This window comes from Kwoniella botswanensis, chromosome 1, assembly GCF_036426115.1.
Source record: "Kwoniella botswanensis chromosome 1, complete sequence".
Taxonomy (NCBI): domain Eukaryota; kingdom Fungi; phylum Basidiomycota; class Tremellomycetes; order Tremellales; family Cryptococcaceae; genus Kwoniella; species Kwoniella botswanensis.
The window spans coordinates 14,281,446-14,304,892 of record NC_088599.1 but is presented as its reverse complement, the minus strand read 5'-3'; the positions used below and the strand labels follow the sequence as shown (position 1 = coordinate 14,304,892).

The following is a 23,447-nucleotide window of genomic DNA, read 5'->3' as shown; positions in this document are numbered from 1 at the left end:
TGGGGCCATAAGCTTTTCGGCTCCCATGAAGCTCCTTAGATCATGATCGACACCGGAAGCATCCTCGTTTCCGAGTCTGATCCAAGGCTATGATGCGGTTTGTCTCTTTCGGTTCCGGTGCGCAGGTGGAGCGCAAGGCTGATCACACCAACACAATCGTGTGACAAAGATCCAATATGGCTTATATCAATCTGATGGGCACGTATGACACACATATATAGATGCATATATATACCTACTCGATTGCTTTGGCTGACTTTCTATTCAACTGCCTCATCCAGATTCTGATGAAGAGGTAACTTCGAGGATGGAATTTCCTTCGTTACCAGCTTCATTTGGTGTCAAGCTCGTCCCTGCCTTGTCAGGCGAGGGCACCAAGGCTCGAACTTTCGCTCTCTTACCTGAAGACCTCCTCAAGATATCGCCTAGTGTAACCGGTATCACGCTCAAGCAACTCAAAGGGAAATTGTGAGTCCCCTTCCACTTGAACAGATATATTGGCAACTTCCCACTAACTGATAATTCTGAATGGCGTCAGACCTGCCAAGTCCCGATTCTGCTACAGCCAAGGTGAAGAGGTAGATGATAATCTGACTATCGAAAGCTATGTCAGGTACAGTAACGATGTAAGCTTGACCTGGTCGCTATGCACATCCCTTTCAGAGCACGGTCTTGCTTATTCGGAATGCATTGTGGCAGAGTAACATCCCACCCGACAACAAGGACAGCAAAGCTACTTCATTTGTCAAGATTTGGTACCTCTCCCCGAGCGTGAGCCCAAATGAGGTGAGTTTTATAAATCAAGAGCTCTGAATCGATACCACCGCTCACACACCTTTCTTTACAAGGTAAACCTGCCTAGGCCGTCCGCTGGTGAGATCATTCAGCCACACAACAATAATGAGAATGATTCACAGCTCAATCAAGTGAGTCTACTCTCGGCCCCTGCATTTCTAAGCCCTGTTTTTGAGCGAATGCCATAGATTGACAGGCAATGGCTTAGTCGACCATATATCAGCGAGGGCACCTGCAAACTCCAGAACAGCGAGGCAAGTTGAACGAACAGTCCATTCAAGACTTATTGCAAAAGATAGGCGGTGATGCTTCGCAAATGTCCATTGGTGATTTCCAGACCAAGTATGTCGTTTAACCCTATCATGTGTACCCGATCACTCTGCGGAGACCACCTGGCTGACATTGAACCCAACGATTTCACACAGCGGTTTACGAAATATGACTTCCAATGACTGGAGTAAGGTCGAAAGAAATTTGGGATATCTGTATGGATATTATCCTTCATCCGACAAGAAAAGATTCTTAAAAGCAGCTTATCCTGGCAAGTTCATTGAATGTGTATGACAAAAAGTGTGGGATAAGCGACATAGGCTGACGGGAGGCATGATTGACAGCTTTCAGGACTTTTATCAAGACCGACAAGAAACCAGCCCCTGTAGTGAGGAACACCTCAACCTGAAACGCGATGATAAGCTGACCTCAGATGATCGTCAGGTGCCTCCCCCTCCGTCTTATGACGAGAATGGAAATCTTCTATCTCCGGCAGCACCAGCTCAGGTAGAAGAGCTGATCGACGGCTACCTTATCGAAAGACAAACACCACTGTATCACACCTCAGGCTTACAAGTCAAGATCGACGTCGAATCGTATAGATCTTCACAAGACATGCAATACGCTGTCAGTGGGTTTAACCATCAGAATACTCAGATTGCATTGTGAGCTATCATGTCAACACTAGCTCAAATGATGAGACACGTGGATGACTTACTACTCAATGACACAGGGGCGTAGCAACACCTAAAGTGCAAGTCGGGTTATCTGGAAGTCACGACAGTACAAGTGCGACTGCCACTACTGGCTCGTCTACCGAAGTTACAAACAAAATTGTCGCTACTTGGCAAGTGAGTGATCGTCGCCTCTCTTGTTCCTCAACGAAGCACGACAGTGCTGATAACTACTGAGGTATAGATTCCAGTTGTTGAAATCATGCTCAATACCGCATCGACCGAAATTCACCCGGAATGTCAGGATCGAATAAGAGCCTTGAAATCAGGAGGTACCTGTGAGATGGCTCAGAAATTTATCCAAGACTACGGTACCTCCTTTTCAACCCGAATCGTGTTAGGTGGTAAATTGCACAGCAGTCAAGATACCTTGTCATCCTCCAAGGACTCGTTCTCACAGCAAGAGACCAGGATCAAAAAAGCCGTCAATGCAAGTATCTCGGGTGGTCCTGCAAGTGGAAAGTTAGATGCCAAAGGTACTGGTGGCCATTCTAGTGAGAAGGGGAATCAAAACTCTCAAAGTTCCTCCAAGGACGAAGAGACCGTGAATCTGGCTTGGACCGCCTTCGGTGGAGAATCAATCTTTGCACAAAATCCCATCGCTTGGTTGCCTACAGTGGCTAATTTCAATAATTGGCAAATCATCGAAGTGAGTTAGAGCATCTTAGGCTGACCTACAACTCAAAAAGGAGTACCTGACTGACCCAATCAACGCTTTGGCTTCAGCATACCGAAGTCAGGTCGATCATCTATGCCTTTGACGGATACAAAGGTTATGAAGGTACTTCAGCAATGTTAAGAGCGCTACTCAGCCCCATCGACTTGGTTAGACCCTCTACCTTACCTTGGACAGCTGCTATGTATGACGCGATCCCAGGTTTCGATCCCTCGGTCGGCGCGATTGGATACTCCTTTTCCTCTGTCGACCTCTCACAACACTTCAAAACACCTCCATTCAAAGTGAAAGCCTCTAAAGTCATCCATGAGGGATCGCTCAATCAAACTGATCAAGAGGATCTCAAGCTCAGCTGGACGCTACTGAAGGATGTCGGCGGGGTCAAGGAATACGTTATAAAGGAGTTGTCAAGCTCAGAGACGGAAAATGGTGTCAGACCACTTTCGGATCATCTCCTTTATTTGGATGTTTCGGAAAGATCGTTCACGATCGTGTTACAAGTCAGATCCCCCGAGCTTGTCACTAGCGTTGATCCCAAAGAGATGGACTGGACCAAAGAAGCGTTAGAGTTGGTGAAGCTCAGTGAGAGTAAGGAGGAAAACAGACGATTATTCAACGACAAATATGGTGATAGATTCATTACTGGTTGGGCAAGACAGCGAATCATCCACGCCAACTTCCAAATGTCCTTCAATCGACTCGATGATTTCGACACTGCTATCAGAAAGTTCAACGAAGCCAAGCTCAGTGAGAAGAGGGTGTCAAGTGGTCTTACTTGGATTAAAGAAATGATATCCAGATCGGGTGTACAAACGAATGTAGTTATCTGCAAGAGTGATTGGAAATCCAAAGGGTTCGAAGTAAAACATTTCGATCGGGTAGATAATCATCGATGGAATCAGGTATTCGAGGAGATCTACAATATCTCTTCGGCAGATCCAATACCAACCAAGACTTTCAGCCACTCTTTCGTCGAATCGTTTCCCAACTTGGAGTTTCCGAAGCAATTTACGTTTACCAACGTCGATTCGGACAACACGGAGAAGAAGAGAAAGAAGTTGATCAATTTCTTTGCTGAAATTTCATCTCAATCGAGTTTACCTATTCTAAGGTATGGCTCATCGAAGAAGAGAGAACTGAAAGATAACCTGGGGAAGATCATCCAAAAGATCAAATCAGCCGAACAAGGAATGAAAGGTATCGGATATACTGAATCGCAAGTTAACGAGATCAACGCGATGATAATCAAAGCGAACCAAGACCTCCTAGTCCAATTTGCAGCCTGTCATTGGATTAGGAAATCCAAACAGTGCGAGATCAGCCTGTGAGTGTCAATTTCCAGATCTGATCCGATAGTGATGCTGCAAGCTGACTGGTTTGCCATGTGTTCTGCATAGCTGGAAGAACGGTTTGAACTGGATCATCCGATATGCCACCCACAGGTTCACATCGGACTTTTGTCCTAACGAAGCGGACCGAGAGAAGTTCGGTAACGATGCTGTCAACACCATCAATCAACTTTGTAGGAAACCAGCGGAAACGCCAAGAGCTGATTACGAATGGAGTGTCTTTTCGGTACCTGACAGATTTGTGAACGTTACCGCCAATCCACCTTTCTCCAACTACAAACTTGTGTATTGGAGGATGACAAGTTATAATGGTGGATCGATGGGTGGTGGTAAATGGTGGCCTTACTGCTCGTGGAAACAAGTCTTGAATTTACTCTCTTGCCACTGGGAGGAAGAAAGCGACCTTTTTATCTGGAATAGAAGTCCAACGATGCGAGTCGAAAGACAAGACCTCTTTTCTTATCATTGGGGGTTGGAGACTTGGTGGCTTTCTGATGATGAATTTCCATTCGATGAGGACATGTTGTGGGATTTCGAAATTAGTGGTTATAGTCATAGGAAGGGGAAAATTGCTTTTACCGATTGAATAGACAATAATTGAGCTTCTGAGGTGGCTGCGAATATTTCTGATATGAATTGGTTGGATAATCTATCACATGTCCGCTGTGACATATGTTCGACTGTTTTGCAAATAGACTGCCGTGTTATAGCCCCATTGGCTGATTTCATAGCGTACCAACGAATGCATATAGTTATACAAATACAAGGGAACGAATCCCCTTTCAGAGAGAGAAAGACTCTAATTTTTGTTCAAGAAGGGTCGCTCAGCTTGAGGGGTGATTCTAGCTCCGTGTCGTCGTCCATCTTGAGCAGAATCAAAATCGACGATAGCACTGTGAGCTGTTATTCTGTTGTCCCATAATACCACTGCTCGCGGTGTCCATTTGACTCGGACTTGGAAGTCGACACCTTTGGCCAAATGATCACTAAAAGAGGAGCGAAGAGGTATAAGCCAGGAGATAGCAGAAATTGTCAACAATGAAACGTACTATAACAAATTGAGGATGGCATCACTCTCTTCCTGCTTCAATCCAACGATCCTTCTTGAGAATTGTTTGTTTACAAACAAAGCTTTCTCCCCTGTGACGGGGTGAGTTCTGACTAGAGGATGAACGTTCTCAACAGGCTCTCTTCGTACTGTACCACCTCTGTTACCAGCTCGCGAGAAGTTGGCCTGCTCGACTCCCGAGTGTACAACTTCGAGGGTTTCGAGGTAGGCTCGGAAAGACGGTGAGAGTCGTTTGTATGCTTCGACCTGGGATACATAGGCGGTATCACCTCCCGAAGCTGGGGAGTCGAAGAGGAAGAGGGTAGTCAGTCCAGGTGGTTGTTCTTCGTAAGTCACCTGAATATGGTACACAAGATCAATCAACGCCATTTCGTTTGAGCGATTGGCAAGAGGTGATACTCACATCAGAATGCCACACACTGGATGTGAACCTATCGGTGAATTCATAGTTGAAAGTCTTGCTCATGTCTCGGTAGACTAAGTGGAATTCGGGGTGGTTCAATGGATGGGCTGAGGTTGGGTGGATGTGTAGTCGACCGAAGAAGCTATGAACGATTTTGTCAACACATGCTGTCTGAAGCTTATTGTCATGTACTCACGACCCCCAATCCTGCAACATCCATTCAGGTGATTGATCTTGAAAATCTTGATCTCTGAACACCACTATACCTCGTTCAGCGACGAACTTGGCCAGTTGCTGTCTGCCTCGAGCATCTAGCTGGGTGAGCTGCACTCCAGATACGTCGGCACCGAATCGTGGGGTGAGCTGAGGGAATTGACACAGGTGGATCAGCATGTATACATAGGCATTTTTGTGAGCCTTGTTTAGCCACTCACGTCTGAGACTTGAGCATTCTGCAAGAACTCCCTGGGGTTTTCGTGCTTCAAAGCTTCCAAGCCTGGGTCTTTGTGCTCATAGGGAGTCAGAGGTGGGTATGTTGTGTTGTTGAAAGTGGGTAAAGCCCAGGCGTACGGGTACTCTGAGTCTTTGGCACCACCTGCATCTTTATCGTGATCATATTTGGTTCCTTTGAAAGCAGGTTTCTCTGTCTTCTCAGGAGACTCTGAGCGGAGCTGGAGCGTTCGGAGTGGTTCAGTGATAGTTTGAGTGATTGTCGACATTTTGATGTGAGTCTTCGTTGCCTCGTTGTCGTTAGAGATGCAGCAGATCAAGAATATACTTTAGGAAGGAAGAAAGAACCAGTTCAATTCATCCACTGACGCCATTTGTTCTCTCTTTTATTCTTTCCATCTTCCATGCTACGAGGTGGAAGTCACCGTAACATATCGATTTCGTCTTCTGACAGCAATTTGTCGTCATCATTACAATTTTTCGGGACGGTCCGGTTGGACACATGGCCAGCTCAGCGATCTAGACAATCAGACCATCGTGATGACACCTCGGACCACTGATTATTCGGAATACCGACTGATCACGACGTCTGGCATCTTGCCCTTCCCTCTGCGATCCTGCCTTGAACATGGATGAGAGTGTCGAGAAGAACGATGAGTCGCGATGGTGTGATCAGAAATCAAGGTTTAGCTCGGTGAATTGCGTGATTCTTCATCAGCGATAAGATGGCGGAGATCGCCGCAGCCTACCAAACTTCCTCAATGAGGCAATTTCATCGAAGTGGATTTCTTTATCTTTTCATAATCTCATGCCAATCTTGCCGAAATTTCGATTCCAACGTCAATGAAACTCCGTCATGGGTAGTGTTATCTGACTTTTCATCTACACCTACATGAAATTCTCGTTTAGCAGCCGATCGATTATTTCAACTTGTTCTCTGCAATTTCAATTCTTCCAAGCCTCCAATGCTATTCCGGGATGCAGCTGCTAGTTGAACCAGACGTCATAGAGGTGTTCCTCCTCAAATTCCGCTGTGAACTTGATCCTGATTATCAAATCCTTCCTATGAAAATTATCTGGGGATGTCGTGCTTCGCGTGCCAGTTGAAAAATCTGTCCTATCCTTTCGACCACAGCAGAAGCGTATGGTAAGTATGTATATATCTGGGCTGCATACTTTCCGAGCAGCTTAATAGGTTTTCAGTCTATCCCACCCTTCTCCGCAGATCCTAAACTATTGAAAATGTCGACGATTCGACCTGAGAACTCTTCTCCGGCTTCCACATCTTCGGAAGACTTCTCGAGTAGCTCCTACTCAGACAATGAGAAGATCGGATCTGCTCCTGGACGCAAAAACTCGGATGCACCTCTGAGAACACCCCCTTTAGATGTATCAGAAAAAGGACAAGCAGCTCACTTCACCTCCCAGCCTATCCAAGGTCCTGATGGAACCACTCTTGACATTCTGGAGGGGATTCCTCCGTTGGCGGAAGCTCCCGCCCCAGCTTCAGGATCGGCATTTGGTAAAGCTTGTCTTAGGATCGTTGGGATCGGCAAGAAGAACGCAGCACATGCTGGAAATGCTATAGCTACGCAGCCCTCGGTCTTCGATACCCCTCAAAGAGATCATTATACGCCGAAATCATGGTATGAAGGTTACGCTGCCTTCGATCCCTTGTTTAGATGGACTTGGAAAGAGGAGAATAAGGTTACCCGGATGATTGACTTCAAGATTTTCCTTTGGGTCACGTAAGTTTGTGCTTCCACATGATCACCCAAGGCTCTACTGATCGGAAGTCTGATATAGCATCATGTTCTTGGCTCTTGATATAGATCGATACAACCTTACCAACGCCACTGCAGACAACTTCTTGAAGGATCTGAACCTCACTCAAGCAGACTACAATTTGGGTAACACCTTGTTCCGAGTAGGGTTCCTGGTATGTTAGAGTTCTTGCTATTCAGCCTGACCATCACTTGTTGACAAGAGTTACTCCTAGATCGCCGAACTTCCGTCTCAACTGGTCTCCAAACGACTTGGACCTGATGTATGGCTCCCGCTGCAGATGATCATTTTCTCCATTATCGCTTGTTCTCAATTTTGGCTTTCCGGACGAGCTTCCTTTTTGGCTACTAGGTTCCTCATATCATTTTTCCAAGGAGGCTTCATTCCAGATGTCATACTCTACTTATCCTACTACTACACCAAGTCAGAATTAGCCATCCGATTATCCTTTTTCTGGGTTTCGAACTACTTGGCCAATTTGATAACCGCTTTCCTCGCTGTGGGTATCCTGCAGATGCGTGGAATAGGAGGATATGCAGGATGGAGGTTCCAGTTTTTATTGGAAGGCTTACTTACTCGTGAGTCCGAACGATTTTGGGGTCTAAGAGCAATTGCTGATGTGTATACGGACAGTACTTGTCGGTGTGGCATCATTTTTCCTTCTTCCCGCATCCGCCTCTCAAACGAAAACGTGGTTCAGGCCCAAGGGATACTTCACCGATGACCAAGTGAAGATTATAGTCAACAAAGTACTGCGAGATGACCCTACCAAAAGTAGTATGGTAAGTGATCACTTCGACGTAAAACAGTCAATAAAGGATGGCTGATGGGAATGGGGCACAGCACAACCGACAAGCTCTTCCAGTCAAGACTATCTTCCGATGTATGGGCGACTACCAGATGTACCCTCTCTACTTGATTGGTATCCTCTTCGGTATCGGTGGTTATCCCGTTCAGCAGTACTTCCAATTATCGATGAAACAACTTGGTTTCACAACTTTGCAAAGTAACTTGCTTAGTATACCTAATATCGTGTGGTCGATCATCAATGTGAGTTCTACCCAATTACAGTCCTTCCAGTGTACCGAACCAGTCGCTCACACAAAGTATTCTGTTAGATCGTTGGTATAACCGTGATCTCCGAGGTGGTGAATAGTAGAGCTTGGGTCTGTATGGCGGAAGATCTCTGGATGTTACCTAATTATATTGCTCTGTAAGTCGTCTTCAACCTTCAACGCACCCCTCTAAGATCCGCGGCTGATATCTCCGGTCTTCTCTCAAAGCTTGGCGATACCCAATCCCGGGGCATGGACATATTTCGCCATCAGCACTGTCCTTTTGAGTTTTCCTTACGTTCATGCTATCCAAGTCAGCTGGACGAGTAGAAATGCCGGATCCGTGGAGAATCGAACAGTCTCTGCTTCGCTCTACAATATCTCGGTGCAGCTGTCAGCTATCATTGGTGCAAACTGTGGGTACTTCCTACCATACGTAAGAGTACTACTCCGCGGGTGGGGTAACTGATTTAATGCTTTCTTCCTACAGTATACCAAGCAAGCGATAAACCTCGATATAAGCATGCCAACAGTGCTATCGTAGCTATAATATGCTTCAACCTGGTTGTCCTCTATCCGGCGACAAGGTGGTACTATAAGAGTCGAAATGCCAAAAGAGAGGCTGTATGGGGGTCGATGACATCGGAACAGAGGAGTGAATATCTTGAGAATACAGGTGATAAAGGTAATAAAAGGTTGGATTTCCGTTTCGCATATTGAGCGAAGAGATGGTGTTATAGCTTTTGATGGGTTCGAAACGATGCATAGATACATGAACAATCAAATACATTTCAGCTTTCTGTACCTGTACAGTACAGTGAGTGACCCTGCTCCTCGGCCGATTGCAACGTAAAGACGCTCAGGGCGCCACGGATAATTCCCGAGGTACTGAGTACTCGTCCAACCGCCGTTTCTATCTGATAACTTTCGATCACCTCGTTGGCCTCTTATCCATGATGATGGATTGTACAGCTTGATATATAACATATATCGGTTTGGTATCTCTTCAGAAAGGCGCTGCACCAATGCCAAGACTTTCGATCCCTTGAGATGCACCTGATTGTTTCTAGGTACCAAAGTGGTGATTAGCTTGCTGACTTACAAGTGAGCTTTTCAAGTTCTTGTTTGTCCGCTATAGATTGTAAATCTCCTGTAGAACATCCACTCGACTCCTTAGGATATAATCATGCCAGTCGCTGATAATGAGTGATAAGAAAGAAAGTCCATCGGCACGCGAACAAGTTCAAGTGCAATTTCTTCATCGAGGTAACAACATCCTCAAGATGGGTATAGCTTCCCTCGTTCCCTTGCTATTCGCCTATAACGCTCAGCACACCAATACACTGGAAGTCACTGGTGTGCGGAATCTCAATTGTGGAGCAGGGGACAATCAAGTGACGAATGGATATGTTCATCTCGAAAATGGGAATTTGTTCTTCTCCCTCTTCGAAGGGAAAGATGAAGCGAAGAATGATGGGTTGGTAGTTCAGTTTGAAGGTGGACCGGGAGCATCGGCATTTGATTATCCTTTCATTGGTGAGTATCACACTTCGCTCTTACCATATCTCTCCACACGGAGACCTAATCCCACTCAATAGATGGAAGCCACACATCTCTTTTCTTCGTCGCTTATACAGACATCTCTGGCTCGTGCTGAACCCAGTTTCTAGGTGCTGGACCCTGTCAGCTAACTCCCGATGAAGAGCCCTCCTTGACCGGACTCACACCAGCTCCCTACCCATGGACGGACCACGCAAACCTTCTCGTGGTTGACTTCCCCATCGGAACAGGATGGTCATACAATACCAGTGATCAATTTCCGGGTTCAACATCAGATATCGCGGCAGAGGAATTCGATGATTTCTTACAAGTCATCCTCAAACAGTGGCCCCAATTCCAACGACAACCTTTGATCCTCTCTACACTATCTTATGGAGGTACCACTGGATCGCATATCGCCTCTACGGTGTTGGAACGGAATAACGCAGTGAGAGATCAGTGGTGGAATTCGAGGGTGATAAAGCAGTTTGATCAAATACTGTTTGGAAACCCTTATGCGGATGCCATGTCGGAAATGTGAGTGCTTAAACGCGAACACACCTCATCGCTGCGGCCTTGTGGATGCATACAAGTCACCAACAGGACATTACGTGCTAATGCCAATGATATCCATTATAGATACTCCCAGTGGGATGTGATGTGCAACACCGAACCTAAAGGGTATAATGAGACTATCTGTTCTCATTTCCGAGACGATCTCACCGAATGCCTCGACAAACTTCGATATATAGACGAAGTGGAAAATACCAAAGATCTCAGACTATCCGCCGTGGAATCTTGTGTCAAAAGCCTCGAAATCCGATTTGAGGCTCCATTGTACAATAGATATAATAAGAAAGAAAGGAAATGTTATCCTACGAATCTGTGTTTCTGGTGGATGGGAAAGTTGACTGAGTTGATGAATAGTCAGGAAATGAGAGAATGGGTGAGTGATACGAAACTCTGCTATCATTCCCACGAGCCGTACGACTTTTACCGAAGGACGATGCCCGATCGCTAAATTTTCATATTGAATGTAGCTTGGAGTTACCCATCATGTCGAGAGATGGTGGTATGCTGGTCCAGCGATGATCAGATTTTCCAAAAATGCTGATCAGTAAGTGTCGAATATCGCTCAATTTCATGATGCATGCTTATTTGCTGACCGTGTCTTGGATTCGTAGTATGCAAAGCGCTTACAAGCTACTCACACCTATCCTCGAAGCTGGAACTAGGCTTCTGGCATACAGTGGTCTAGAAGATACGATGGTACCTTATATTGGAACTCTCTCATGGGTAAGTAATCATTCCATCCCTTCACATCCCATTCGATGCAAGAGGGCGAGGGCTGAGTGTTGACCAATCAACTGTACTTTAGATGAACCGTCTTCCAAATTCGCATCTCAGAGCCTTCCGGGCATCTGAAGCTCAACAAGTGTCGAATGACCTCTTCAAGGGTACGGTCATTAACCCGGGGTCAGATTTCACGCTGATTGGCGTCAAAGACGCTGGTCATCTTGTGAGTCTGCAATTGACATTCAAGCTAGGACGTATGTCTGACCTTACTCGTACCTCCGATAGGTCGAACAAACTCATGCTGCCTTGATGCAAGAGATGGTCAGGCAGGCGGTACGGGGGAAGAACTACAATCCTCTCCTTGTTGTACCGAACACGACTGGCAATGACAACTAGGTATACAATGCATTACATAATTTAACATCTACGAAAGCCTTACTGATATGCCAAACACATGAGTAACCACTGAGCAAAATACCAAATCGTTCAATGTCCTTTTCTGATGGAAACAAAACATGTTATAGCTCGAATTCCTTCTTCCAACCACACATCATCTCCACCGATATATTACTTCCTCCACAAACGACCAACACTACCTTGTCATCCTCTTTCACCTCCATCACTTCACCCAATCTACCTGAATACACTAAAGCCAGCGTCGCACCACATGCAGGTTCTACCAAGACTTTATGATCTTCTGCGAATCTTATACAAGCTTCTATGGCCTCTTTATCGCTTACCAATGTTGAACTGACGTTAGACCTCAGACCGTATTCCAATGCCTTGGAAGCTACGGTCGTACATCCCAAGGAAGTCGCTATTGATCTTATACTTGGTAAAGTAACGAGTGATTTCGCTTTGATAGCTTCGTAAAAAGATTCACATCCTATGGTTTCTACTCCGATCACCTTGGTGGTTTCCCTCTTTGATAACGGAGTGAGTTTATCTAAACCTTGACATAGACCTACTAATAGACCACCACCTCCTACTGAACATACCAACGCGTCTGGAGTATGAACAAGTGAATGATTTACTTCGTGAATTAACGTTTCGGCGCCATTCCAGATATCCTGATGGTCAAATGGAGGGACGTACACCCCTTGGGGATCTTTAGGTAATATCTCCGCGCGTAGATACGCATCAGCATCGGCGATGGTCTGTCCGTATTGAACTACCTCTGTTGCTCCCGCTGATATGATTCGCTGGATCATCTCTGGTTTGGTGGTCAGGGGTACCACCACTGTGGATTTTTGTTGGAGAAGGGTAGAAGCGGTCACGCAGGCTAGACCAGCATTGCCCCCTGAAGAAGCGTAGAAATGTTTTGGTGAGGAAGAGGAGGCAGAAGAGCGTTGGACAGCACGGAGAACAAGGTTTCCTATGCCACTGAGGATGGGAACCAATGGATACAAATCAGTGATGACTCATCAGGAGACAGCACGGACATGGGACTATTCACCGAGATTTGAATGAACCGCTTGGCTGGAAGTTCTCCATCTTTAAGAAGATCCGACTGATAACGTAACAGGATATATATCAGCTTGAGCACATGATCATATGAACTGAGGTATTAGTCAGCAACGCGGACTCACCAGCCAGCAAGTTTCGATAATGGTGCTGATTCGATCAGAGGCGTTTCAATCCAAGGGCATGGAAGTGAAGTATCTTGATGAGCCATATAGCCATCCTTCATGTGGATCTCAAGGGTCGGCTCGGCAGGTGGGGTAAGGGGCATTACAGTCATATTGCTGAGAATAACAGGATGATATGTTTATAAGTTCTACTTTAATGATCAATAACAATGTGCAACAGTCGTACGGTGATAAACCAAGTATACTGGCTGTGGGGATGAGCGACGACACATTCATTTTGAGGGCATGTATATATCATAATTTTTTTTATCTCATTCAAAGAATGCATCACTTGACTGTGAGTAACATCTTGATCAATTAATTTCCCATTTATCTCACTATTTTCCATTTCCTGTTGTGTATTTCCCATTTTTCGTAGGATGATCCGTCACGCTGTACCGTACGGGAATACATACCGAAGCGCTACTTCTAGTTCAAGTAAGTCAAAGTCTAGACAGGTGACAGGTGACAGGTGACTATGTATCAAGATGTCTTTTCCAATTTTCTTATCGTCAACAGTCATATGCAGCTTCAGTTTGTATGATGTATGTTGTTGTATGGATGGTGATTCATGTTATGATTTTCCAATTTCTTATCTACCGCCATGTATCAGAATCGATTGGGATTTTCCAACATCTTATCATGATTTTCCAACCCGACTGCTTATGGGAAATTAACTTTTGGCTACGTACGTGACGTGCCTGGACCATCAAATCACTCGATAGAGAAGTGGATCAACGGCCGTATTCCCGCTGACAGATGCATGATACTTGGTAACATACAATCATCGCATGCATGATGGGATGACGAGAGGGACGGTATTGCCGTGAAGTATATCATGTGAGCTGCATTACCAATATCCCTAGTACCGCACAGATACAAGTACCATCGGCTGACTAGAAAGCTGCCATAACAGATGGTACAACGAATAGGCGCCGAGGTACTATAGAGATCTGACTGGAGCGTCTAACAAATAAGTGTATGATGCATACTGGCTCCTCTACAACGTATAGTAACTCTACTGTACCAATCTTCTGACTTTATGGCTTTGGCAAGTTCTTATCCACCCATTCACCTAGACTCTCCGTCTCCACACCCTTCTTGGCATTCCACGTATCTTTGATATCCCAACTGACTCCAACATTTCTGGCCCATATCAGCCCGTATTTCGGTCCTAGATCTTCTGGATCTGCCTTTCTCTTCTCTTCCAGCTCTTCTACCGTCGTTACTTTCTTATCCACCTTCCATCCTACCCTTTTGACTTGTTTGTACACATCTTCAAAAGTGATTGTATCACCTGCTATGAATACCACTCCCTGAGGTATATCCTCTGGATTGTCAAGTACGATCTTAGAAGTGACACGACCAATATCTTCTGCAGAAGTTATTGTTATTCCATTTGACCATCCACCCAACGCATTGACCGTTGCGTGTCTGTCATCGGGGTCGAGGTTGACGACGCCGAAGGAAGGGTGGAATAAGAAACTTGTGAACAACCCAGTAGATACGATTGTCCATTTTGTCTTATCCTGTGATCTCAGTAAATCCCTCACCTCCAATTGTTCATCAAACAACGGTTGACTAGAGCCTCTCCCTATCGTATCGTAATCTACACCGAACTGCCATGGGAAGTAATGTTTCACACCTGCTTCCAATGCAGCTTTAGCTAGACCAATTTGAGATCCTGGACCACCTGCGAATCCCGTCGCTGAGATTACTACGTCGTGGCCCTTCAACAGCGGTGATACTTCTGAGATTGGGCCGGAAATATCGCCATGGATGATGTTCACTGGATAGGAGGAGAGGTCGGTCTTGGATGAAGGCCGGAGTAAGACCGATACGGAGGGTTTGGAGGGGTGAGAGGTGAATGATCGGATTAGGGAGAGACCAAGTTCACCAGCTCCTATGATAAGTATCTTGTGTGTCATTGTCTACAAGTGTGTCTCTGTAAGTATCTCGACGGAAGCTCCTTGTGTGGGAAGATTAAGCATAACCCTGTCAACCGATAATCCGTATGCATACCAGTATATATACACCAACAAAAAGCTTGTCGAAGATTCTCCCTCCACTCCACCTCCACCATCATCATCCTGATCCACCTCCACAAACTCCACTATCATACTGTACCTGCTCCACCTTGTCCCTTAAGTGTTACAGAAAATATGAATATGCATGAATCAGCCTCTAGCAGCCACTACTGACCCTTCTTTCTCTTCTGCCTATCAATCTGATCCGTAAGCCCATACACTCTTTCGAGTTGTTTCCTTCTATACCCCGCGATACAACCTGCCAACCAGATCCAGAACGTTTCCTGAGGCAGAAACTGTCCCACTAATCGCCTATACGAGCGGTATACGGGGAACTGCAAGATCATTTCGTCGATTCAGCTATCTAACATCCGAAATAAGAGGCGTGCACAGCCTACCTTTCGACTCGTGATCCATTCTGTTAAGAATGTACTTGCGCAGAATAATATACTCAACTACCAAGCAATGAACAATCAACAAGTCAGCTGGAAGACTACCATCAGGGTGTAGGCTACATTCGGCTCACCGCAAAACATGGTGCCCATACACACGCATCACCTCTCCTTGTCACTCCACTAGAATCCGATCCAGCAATGACGAACAGAGCTTGCGTAACCCAGAATAACTGCTCCGAAGCGAAATTGGGATGTCTGGAATATCGCCATATCCCCTTAGTCGGGAACCCAGGATGATGTGAAGGAGGGTAAACCGTAGGTTGAGGAAGTTTGCTCTTACTTTGGGTTAGTAGAGGTTGAGGTTGAGGTTGAGGTGGATGAACGATTTTGTCTTTGGGTAAAGTCTTGATCAAGTTATGTTTTGTAGATTGGAATTCGTACATTTGACTATCCGCTGTATATTCAATGATCAAACATCCAATAGCTAGTATTGATACTACCAAATCTGCAAGGTTCAATACGACCGTTCCGCCTGGTGCAGAATTTCTGTATCTTTCCGGAAGAAATGGTGATATGGATCTAAAGGATATACCATTTCTGGAAGTCGAAGCTAGCTCGCTAGGAGGTAATGACATGATAGCGTATATCGGTAGACTGAGACTAAATAGTAAGATCGGTTGAGCAATGGCGATGACGAATATGTGAACTAGGCTGAATATCGGTCGGGGTACCAGTGATCGAAAGACTGTATATCGGTAATCTTCTGATTTGAGGTTGTAGAAATCCCTCTTGAGAGCGTGAGAGAGAAGTCTCATCGACCACAGGAGCTATGTTAAAGAAATATGTACATCAATCGGCACGAGTCTAACCTTTTGATCCTGAATTACATACTTGTAACCCCCACATCAATCCAACTCTAGGTATATTATGCCCGTACACTGCTCCTTCTTCATTGACAAAGATCCAAAGTACTAATAATCCCGTGCATAGAGGCGTGTAGAAGGGCCATAACCTATCTACCCAGCTGACGTTCCCACTGATCAGTCCTAAGGTATAGATGACCGGTATAGATAGTATGGTGAATAGTAGAGGAGCGTGTAGAGGATGTGTGGTCGATGCTGAGACAAACGACGTCGAGGACGGGGCAGGATGAGTGGTAATGTGTAGTAAGAGGGATGGAAAGAGGGATAGTACTGGTGTAGGGAGAAGAGGGATGTACGGTAAGATTGGCTTCAGGATGGGGATCAAGAGTTTTGCAGTGGCCATGGTGATAAAGACGCAACTCGCGTTTGAGGTATGGTGTGAATGCCACAATTCCTTCTGATCCTTGTCAGGCCACTTGAGTGAAGCCTTCCTATCGGGGCTAGTGGATCTGGAGATGGGCTTATGTGCGATGTCTCTGATGGCTCTTGACGATGTTGACGATGATGGCAGTATGAGTGGTGATCGTCAGGGGTGGAGGTGATTGATGGTACCTTAAATGGGTATCTCATTTATCGCTCCGAACTCAACAGAAATGTTGGAACGGAAATGTCAAAAACAAGAAGCGTTATATAACTAACTGCACATATCATCATCCTTAACTCATTGAAATACATAGCATATCAAGTCACCACAAGGGCATACAACCATCTCAGGATCGCAAGAGTTTAATAGTGAAACTAACGAAGAGAAGAACATCGATATATCCTTTCCATTACCGATTACACGTTCAAGATGTCAAAAGTAGCGACTGCTCAGCTAGTAGTGAGTCTACTACCTCACTCACAGCCCAGAGCCTCGAAGGGTAGCTGATATCATGCCAATTCTTGCAGAAGATAGTAGTACCAGCTGGGCTTGCTAAACCTACACCTCCAGTTGGTCCAGCATTAGGTGCGAGGGGTGTGAAAGCTATGGATTTTTGTAAGGAGTTGTGAGTGGGATTTGCTGTGCCTAAGAAATCTAAATGGGGAGAAGGGCTTCGATATAAGAGAGGAGGAGCGGGAAAGGGCATATTCAGAAAAGAAGGGAGACTGAAACTGGATATCTGTGATTCTGGAGTCACCAGAACGCATAAATTACATTTGGAATATCCGTTAAATTATGGTATATTCAAGGGGCATTACTGATCTTCTGTCGTATACTTGCAGCAACGCCCGTACAGCTAATTACGTCCAATCCATCCCTATACCCACACTCATAACGATCTCCCCCGATCGTACATTCACTTTCACAACACGTACACCGCCGGTATCGTATCTTATCAAGAAGACTTTAGGTCTTGAGAAAGGATCAGGGGAAGCTATGGGTAAACCTACAGGATCGAAGTTGTCTTTGAAACATGTGTACGAGATAGCGAAGGTGAAAGCTCTCGATGAGGATTTGGCGGCGGTGGGGTTGGAGAGGATAGCAAAAGGTGTATTAGGGACGGCGAGGAGTCTGGGTGTCGAGGTGGTGCCGTAGATTGCACGTAATGCATCGGGGATTATCATGTTCTGCATAAGAGCAATCACTGGATCGCATGATTCATGATATTGTTGATCATCATGAGATGCTGATTGAAAAGGACTCTTGTTGTCGTGCTAACGGAATATATGTTGTTCTGGGAACTTCTGATGTCCCGAGATGCTGATTAATCTTAGTATAAATCGTAAGCCGCACAAGTTAGAGCTTCATGCAAGGGAGGTATATAACTGTACATTGGTGATGATCAGCTGTTTTCGCTTCAGGTAACTATCCTCAGTAATGCTCAACACAAGACTCACCAGTCGATGGTCACTGATGATACAATCACTACAACGATCAATCCTCTTGTGCATAAATATTCTAGGCAAAGTCAGATTTGCATCGACAAGGTAGGTTATACTGTCTAATCTACGTATATCCATTTTCATTTCCACTTTATTTGATTTCTACTCATCAACCTTACTAATTCGTTTATTCACTTATATAGAGATATAGTTGTGCCATTCATTCGTTTACTTTGTTTCTTTCCCCCAGCCGAAATTCTTTCTTGCCTGCTCAGCTTTCTCTTCTTCTTCCTCCTTTGTCAACTTCTTTGCTCTGGTAGGTACGCCCAAACCCTTGTAGACTGCTGGTCGGTCTTCGATGGTCTCCAACCATTTTTGAACATGGGGGAAAGGGGTGATGTCGATCCCTGCCCATGCGTGGCTTCGGACCCATGGGAAGACTAGGTTGATGTATACGATCAGTGATATTCGTCAGGGGTGTAACACATCACAATGGAAAAAAAGAAAATGACATGGATGACGAGACGATCCTCAAGCGATGCGGAACTCGTGTACTGCTGTGACTGCGACCCAACCTACTCACCATTGATATCGGCTACACTATATTTCCCACCAACCAACCAACCTTTACTTTCAGGTTTCTTCAGTTGATCTTCCAGCACGGAATACAATCTGGCAGTCTCATCTTGGTATCGCTTGATTCCATATGGGATCTTTTCAGGGGCGTATCGGCTACATAAGATACACCGTGGTTAGCTCTCAACTGAAAAAGGTCGATAGCCACGAGCGTAGGCGTATAGGGAATATGACTATGAATATAGGTCATAATTCAACTTACTAGAAATGATTCGCTTGACCTTGCATAGGTCCAACACCACCATGAGCGAAGAAAATCCAACTCAAAACGTCTGATCGTAATTTTGGATCTTCAAAAGAGAACTTGTGATCTTTATCGTATCTCTCGATTAACCATAACAAGATACTGGCTGATTCCCATACGTTGTGTCCTCCGACGTTATCATCAACTAAAGCTGGGATACGTCCGTTTGGGTTTATAGCTAAAAATTCAGGTTTCTTCTGATCCGTCTCTGAAAATCTGATCGGGATGAAATCGTACACCAGTTGATCGTTTTCGGGATAAGCCTCGTGTAGCTCTTCGAGTAAGATGGATGGTTTGAATCCGTTGGGTGTACCTACGGTGTATAGATGTAATTTGGGGACGAGGGAGGGGGAAGAGAACGATTCGGGTCTTTCGGCTGAGGGGAGTGATGACATTTTGGGACAAGTTGTGTGGATGGTTCTCAGGGACGGGAGTGAGATAAGAGGTTGAGTTCTTCTTGTAGATATTGATAGCAGTTGTCTGAGTAAGGTAGAATAAGGCCTGATCATTGATTGGGGATGAAGAAGAGATATGAGATCAATTGAACGGTTGGAAGATTGATAATCGATTTATAGCAATTCTCAGATAGAGGTAATCGCATATGATCACATAATCAATCCAACAGCCTAGTGTGATATGTCATCATATTCACGACTGTGATTATATCAAATAACGTTATATCTACTTCATGCCTCCACTCTATACCTTCACACCCGAACCCGAGAAGAGGGACGATCAGGCAGAATGCTTTGTTCACTAAGTCGACGGAAAGGGTTCAAAAATGGTATCCTCTTTGTGCTTCTACAGGATCTCAGTTGCAATTGAATTGTACAGAGGCTGTTATTCACACATTATGCGAGTGAAGGAAAGTATTGAGATTTATGCAGATTGATTCAAGTTCAACTCTTTCAACTATCGACCTCCTTCGTCTGTCTCTCTTGGAATATCGCTTCCTTCGTGAGGTCCACAGGGGATTCTCTACCATGAACATCATGTAGCGATCGATGCCTTCCATAGGGCAAAACGCATTATAGCAGCATAGTTCAGTTGAACGTATGGTTGGAATGCGAGGTCGATGGTATTTGCTGACGTGATGGGATCCGGAAACTCCGGATGGAAGTGTCATCTTCGGATTACACCGATGGTTCAAAAGGATGTGCTAGACGATGCCGCTGCCACAACCACCTGGTGATACCGACGACGGATCTCACATATTGACTTGGTGCGAGCGAATCTAGATGACAAATTGAGTCAGGAAGATGGAGAACACAACATGTGAATTTGCACTACCAACACTATTAGATCCCCGGATGATATCGTGTTCGAAGCAGGATTGCAGACAAAATCATAGCGATACTTTTATTCATATCACATACTGAAAAAGAAAAAAAAAGTCATGACACTAACCCCGAAAAAAGAATGGCAGACCGGGAAATCCAACAAAATCATCTAATTAAAGAGATTTAACATCCTTTTCATCAAGAAGCTCATGATCAGACTTCCCTTCCTTCCTCCAGCTCCTTGTGCTATGATGCTACGATGCTACGTTTACCAACCGCCCGAAGCGTCTTGAGCGGGCTCGGCGGTCCAGTCACCGGAGGTAGGTTCGGCAGACCAGTCGAGGGCTTAGTGATGAACCATAGTCAGTATGAATGCCCTGTTACACTATGGTATATGTCGTCGTAAAGAATCGATTACTCACCTTGGTCGGTGGGTTGAGCAGCAAGGACGGCGTCAGCGGCGTTTCCAGCATCCCATTCTTGGGCTACACCAGTTGCGGCGGCGGAAGCGGCGGCATCGGCATCGGCACCCTCAGCATCGGCTTGGGCAGCGGCCTTCTCGGCGGCCTCTCGTTCGATCTCCTCAGGGTCTCTGTAGAAGAACAAATCGGGGAGGGTTTCCCATCCTGAAGGACCGGTAGGACCTCTTGGGACTTGACCCTTCAATCGGAGGACTTCTCGACAGAGCAAGTACCAGAGTAAACCGACAGAGTGTCGGGATTTGTTGTTACCTGGGATAGCAATGTCGACGAATTTGAGAGAAGCGTCAGTGTCACAGAAGGCGATGACTCTATAGAAATAGCAAGATCATCAGTGTTCGTTCATTCCATCAATGTATCAATGTCTATAACAGGTCGTCCAAGTGGTTGATTCTGTTGAAAAAGTGGTGAAAGAATGTAACACTTACGGGATGTTAACGTAAGCAGCCTCTCGGATAGCTTGGTGGTCAACTCTTGGGTCGGTAACGATGATGACTCGGGGTTCCTTGAAAGATCGAGTGATGTAGTTGGTGAATGAACCAGGGGTGAATCGACCAGCGATAGCTTGAGCACCGGTGAATTTACCGAACTTGAGGACGGCTCGGTGACCGTAAGGTCTAGCGGAGATCACACAGATATCGTTGGGGTTGTCGATGGTAGCGAGAACTCGGGCAGCGAGAACGAGCTTTTCCCAGGTCTTACCGACGTTGAGAACGTGGATACCTATTGAAAGTCCAAAGTACGTTAATTGCTATCTTTCCCGGATACATCCCGCATCTGATAATCTCATCTCCTCCTATTGTCTTCCAGCCCATTCATTATTGAGCAATCATCATTCGAACCCTCGTCCGCTACCCCCTGCCTCCTTCCTTTCCTCTCGTGATTCTCTTGGTATGGCACATGTAAAACCGAAAACCCACCATCAGCTCGTCTTTTCCAGACGTATGGTTCCATAGTCTTATCACAGTTCTTGGTACCAAGGTGAGCTTGAGCAGCCAAGAGGAGTTGGATATCCTCTTCGGTAGCTTGAAGGGCTTTAGGGAGTCTGTCGGTGGACATTTTGATGGATGTTGGCTTTGTTGGGGTTTACTTGAAGGTAAAGTAAGTCGTTTTTTCGGGGCTTGCAAATTTGCAGCAGATATCTACGTTGAGATACTGAGATGAGAATGTTCTACCGCAAACCGAAGTAGAATTTTAATGATGAGGAGAGGGAGAGAAACAACGCAGAAGAGGAGGAATGAAGATGATTGACTGGAACGCAGGCGGAACAGAGGGGACCAAAGCATGCATGCAATGAAAACGTGAAAATCTTATATCCGATATTATTCGCTAACTTGTGCCACATGCAGCCTCTAACGCCGACGAGGGTTAGTTCCGGGTCAGTCAGTCGTTAAGCGGAGAGGTCCGCTTGTCATGTTCATTAGGGGCTCGGCAAGTAAAAGTGTAATAGCGTCATTAGAAACATATGGGTAGAGTCGTAATCCCCTGACCTTCCGGACATCAATTCACCGTAGTCTGCTGTGTGATCTACCTAGTTACCATAAGAAGCAATTCACGCAGGTCGGATCGAGGTGGAGTGGGAGAACACGCCGTACCTGATCAAGAAGAAGTGGGGAGAAGAGTGAGCCTGACAACTACCGATGTACAGTACGTGCTACAATACAGTGACTGGTCCAGTCCAATTTGATTCCGTCATCAATCATTCATCTAGTGCTGTTGTTTTCCATCTACTCTGACTCGCCACCGGTCCATGCATACATCAGTACTGCTTTTCTCACCATTATAACCAACATACAACGTTAAAAATACATATCATACTTACTCACAGCACAAGTTCAAATACAAATACACCCAATACATCACAGCCAAGACAAACAAACATCGAAAACCCCCTTTGGTCAGCTTAGAGGGCAAGACTGAGGGAGATCACACTTGGGAAAGAGAGAGCCATCCGGGCACCGCCGGTGAGGTGAGTTAGAATCGACTCTGTCCGGGAAAGCGATGTCAACGACGACGAAGCTATGCATGATACCCATACTGATGATATTGAGTCGGTGCATCAATAGACATATCGACAAAGTGCAGTTACGACGTCGTAGAAAACGTAGAAAGAAATTTACATCTTACACTCACCACTCAGTTATACCCTAAAAACAATACTCACATCTGATTTCATTCCGTTCTTTTGGACAAACGCATCAACGGCATACACGATATCTTCTCAGTAGCTAATATCAACATCCAAAATATCGTCAAAATGTCCTCATTCATTGTTGTAGCGCTTATCAAGTTCGAATCAGCTCTCGAAGCTAGATGTTAAATTCACTGTTATACCCATTTGCCACTCGACTCAACGAAATCTCAGGATACCTATCAAAACGGACGGGACAATCAACAACAACAATCATCACCACCACTATTTGATTCTTCATAGCATTGTTTCGGTTTGATTCTGATACCTCAATTTTGGGTCATACACATACAAGTGGTATAATACGCTTTTACTGGTCTGGTTATCATCGTCTTCCGGTCAATCGATATCACATATAAACGGTTCACATCTCTTATCGTAATCTTAGACAGGACATAGACAGGGGATCTTCGGCTC

At 45.4% G+C, this 23,447-nt stretch overlaps 10 protein-coding genes across 10 annotated transcripts; 4 read left to right on the top strand and 6 right to left on the bottom strand.

Annotated features, from left to right (window-relative positions):
• Positions 1-307: 307 nt before the first annotated feature.
• On the top strand, positions 308-4,410 carry L199_005404 (uncharacterized protein; the record flags this gene model as incomplete). The annotated part of the gene is made up of 12 exons (XM_064891115.1): positions 308-468; positions 539-626; positions 700-786; positions 849-926; positions 1,004-1,137; positions 1,221-1,336; positions 1,410-1,453; positions 1,510-1,730; positions 1,799-1,916; positions 1,984-2,448; positions 2,526-3,799; positions 3,873-4,410. The coding sequence occupies 12 exons, from the start codon at positions 308-310 to the stop codon at positions 4,408-4,410; spliced, it is 3,324 nt and encodes a 1,107-aa protein (XP_064747187.1).
• A 213-nt stretch (positions 4,411-4,623) lies between these two features.
• On the bottom strand, positions 4,624-6,015 carry L199_005403 (uncharacterized protein; the record flags this gene model as incomplete). Its single annotated transcript, XM_064891114.1, has 5 exons — positions 4,624-4,810; positions 4,874-5,229; positions 5,297-5,438; positions 5,493-5,659; positions 5,731-6,015. 5 exons carry the CDS (start codon positions 6,013-6,015, stop codon positions 4,624-4,626), a joined length of 1,137 nt encoding a protein of 378 aa, XP_064747186.1.
• A 973-nt stretch (positions 6,016-6,988) lies between these two features.
• On the top strand, positions 6,989-9,306 carry L199_005402 (uncharacterized protein; the record flags this gene model as incomplete). Its single annotated transcript, XM_064891113.1, has 8 exons — positions 6,989-7,494; positions 7,553-7,685; positions 7,746-8,109; positions 8,165-8,313; positions 8,375-8,581; positions 8,650-8,744; positions 8,815-9,002; positions 9,077-9,306. 8 exons carry the CDS (start codon positions 6,989-6,991, stop codon positions 9,304-9,306), a joined length of 1,872 nt encoding a protein of 623 aa, XP_064747185.1.
• Positions 9,307-9,869: 563 nt separating this feature from the next.
• L199_005401 (uncharacterized protein) lies at positions 9,870-11,817 on the top strand (the record flags this gene model as incomplete). The annotated part of the gene is made up of 7 exons (XM_064891112.1): positions 9,870-10,122; positions 10,257-10,662; positions 10,765-11,071; positions 11,166-11,242; positions 11,310-11,421; positions 11,504-11,644; positions 11,707-11,817. The coding sequence occupies 7 exons, from the start codon at positions 9,870-9,872 to the stop codon at positions 11,815-11,817; spliced, it is 1,407 nt and encodes a 468-aa protein (XP_064747184.1).
• A 122-nt stretch (positions 11,818-11,939) lies between these two features.
• On the bottom strand, positions 11,940-13,162 carry L199_005400 (uncharacterized protein; the record flags this gene model as incomplete). The annotated part of the gene is made up of 3 exons (XM_064891111.1): positions 11,940-12,804; positions 12,878-12,931; positions 13,011-13,162. The coding sequence occupies 3 exons, from the start codon at positions 13,160-13,162 to the stop codon at positions 11,940-11,942; spliced, it is 1,071 nt and encodes a 356-aa protein (XP_064747183.1).
• A 927-nt stretch (positions 13,163-14,089) lies between these two features.
• Positions 14,090-14,977, bottom strand: L199_005399 (uncharacterized protein; the record flags this gene model as incomplete). The annotated part of the gene is made up of 1 exon (XM_064891110.1): positions 14,090-14,977. One exon carries the CDS (start codon positions 14,975-14,977, stop codon positions 14,090-14,092), a length of 888 nt encoding a protein of 295 aa, XP_064747182.1.
• Positions 14,978-15,243: 266 nt separating this feature from the next.
• Positions 15,244-16,737, bottom strand: L199_005398 (uncharacterized protein; the record flags this gene model as incomplete). Its single annotated transcript, XM_064891109.1, has 4 exons — positions 15,244-15,411; positions 15,475-15,531; positions 15,603-16,298; positions 16,363-16,737. 4 exons carry the CDS (start codon positions 16,735-16,737, stop codon positions 15,244-15,246), a joined length of 1,296 nt encoding a protein of 431 aa, XP_064747181.1.
• A 450-nt stretch (positions 16,738-17,187) lies between these two features.
• L199_005397 (ribosomal protein L11) lies at positions 17,188-17,913 on the top strand (the record flags this gene model as incomplete). The annotated part of the gene is made up of 3 exons (XM_064891108.1): positions 17,188-17,217; positions 17,286-17,383; positions 17,601-17,913. 3 exons carry the CDS (start codon positions 17,188-17,190, stop codon positions 17,911-17,913), a joined length of 441 nt encoding a protein of 146 aa, XP_064747180.1.
• A 515-nt stretch (positions 17,914-18,428) lies between these two features.
• L199_005396 (uncharacterized protein) lies at positions 18,429-19,475 on the bottom strand (the record flags this gene model as incomplete). Its single annotated transcript, XM_064891107.1, has 3 exons — positions 18,429-18,640; positions 18,784-18,932; positions 19,039-19,475. The coding sequence occupies 3 exons, from the start codon at positions 19,473-19,475 to the stop codon at positions 18,429-18,431; spliced, it is 798 nt and encodes a 265-aa protein (XP_064747179.1).
• A 1,153-nt stretch (positions 19,476-20,628) lies between these two features.
• On the bottom strand, positions 20,629-21,898 carry L199_005395 (40S ribosomal protein S0; the record flags this gene model as incomplete). Its single annotated transcript, XM_064891106.1, has 4 exons — positions 20,629-20,705; positions 20,783-21,150; positions 21,268-21,562; positions 21,760-21,898. 4 exons carry the CDS (start codon positions 21,896-21,898, stop codon positions 20,629-20,631), a joined length of 879 nt encoding a protein of 292 aa, XP_064747178.1.
• Positions 21,899-23,447: the final 1,549 nt, after the last annotated feature.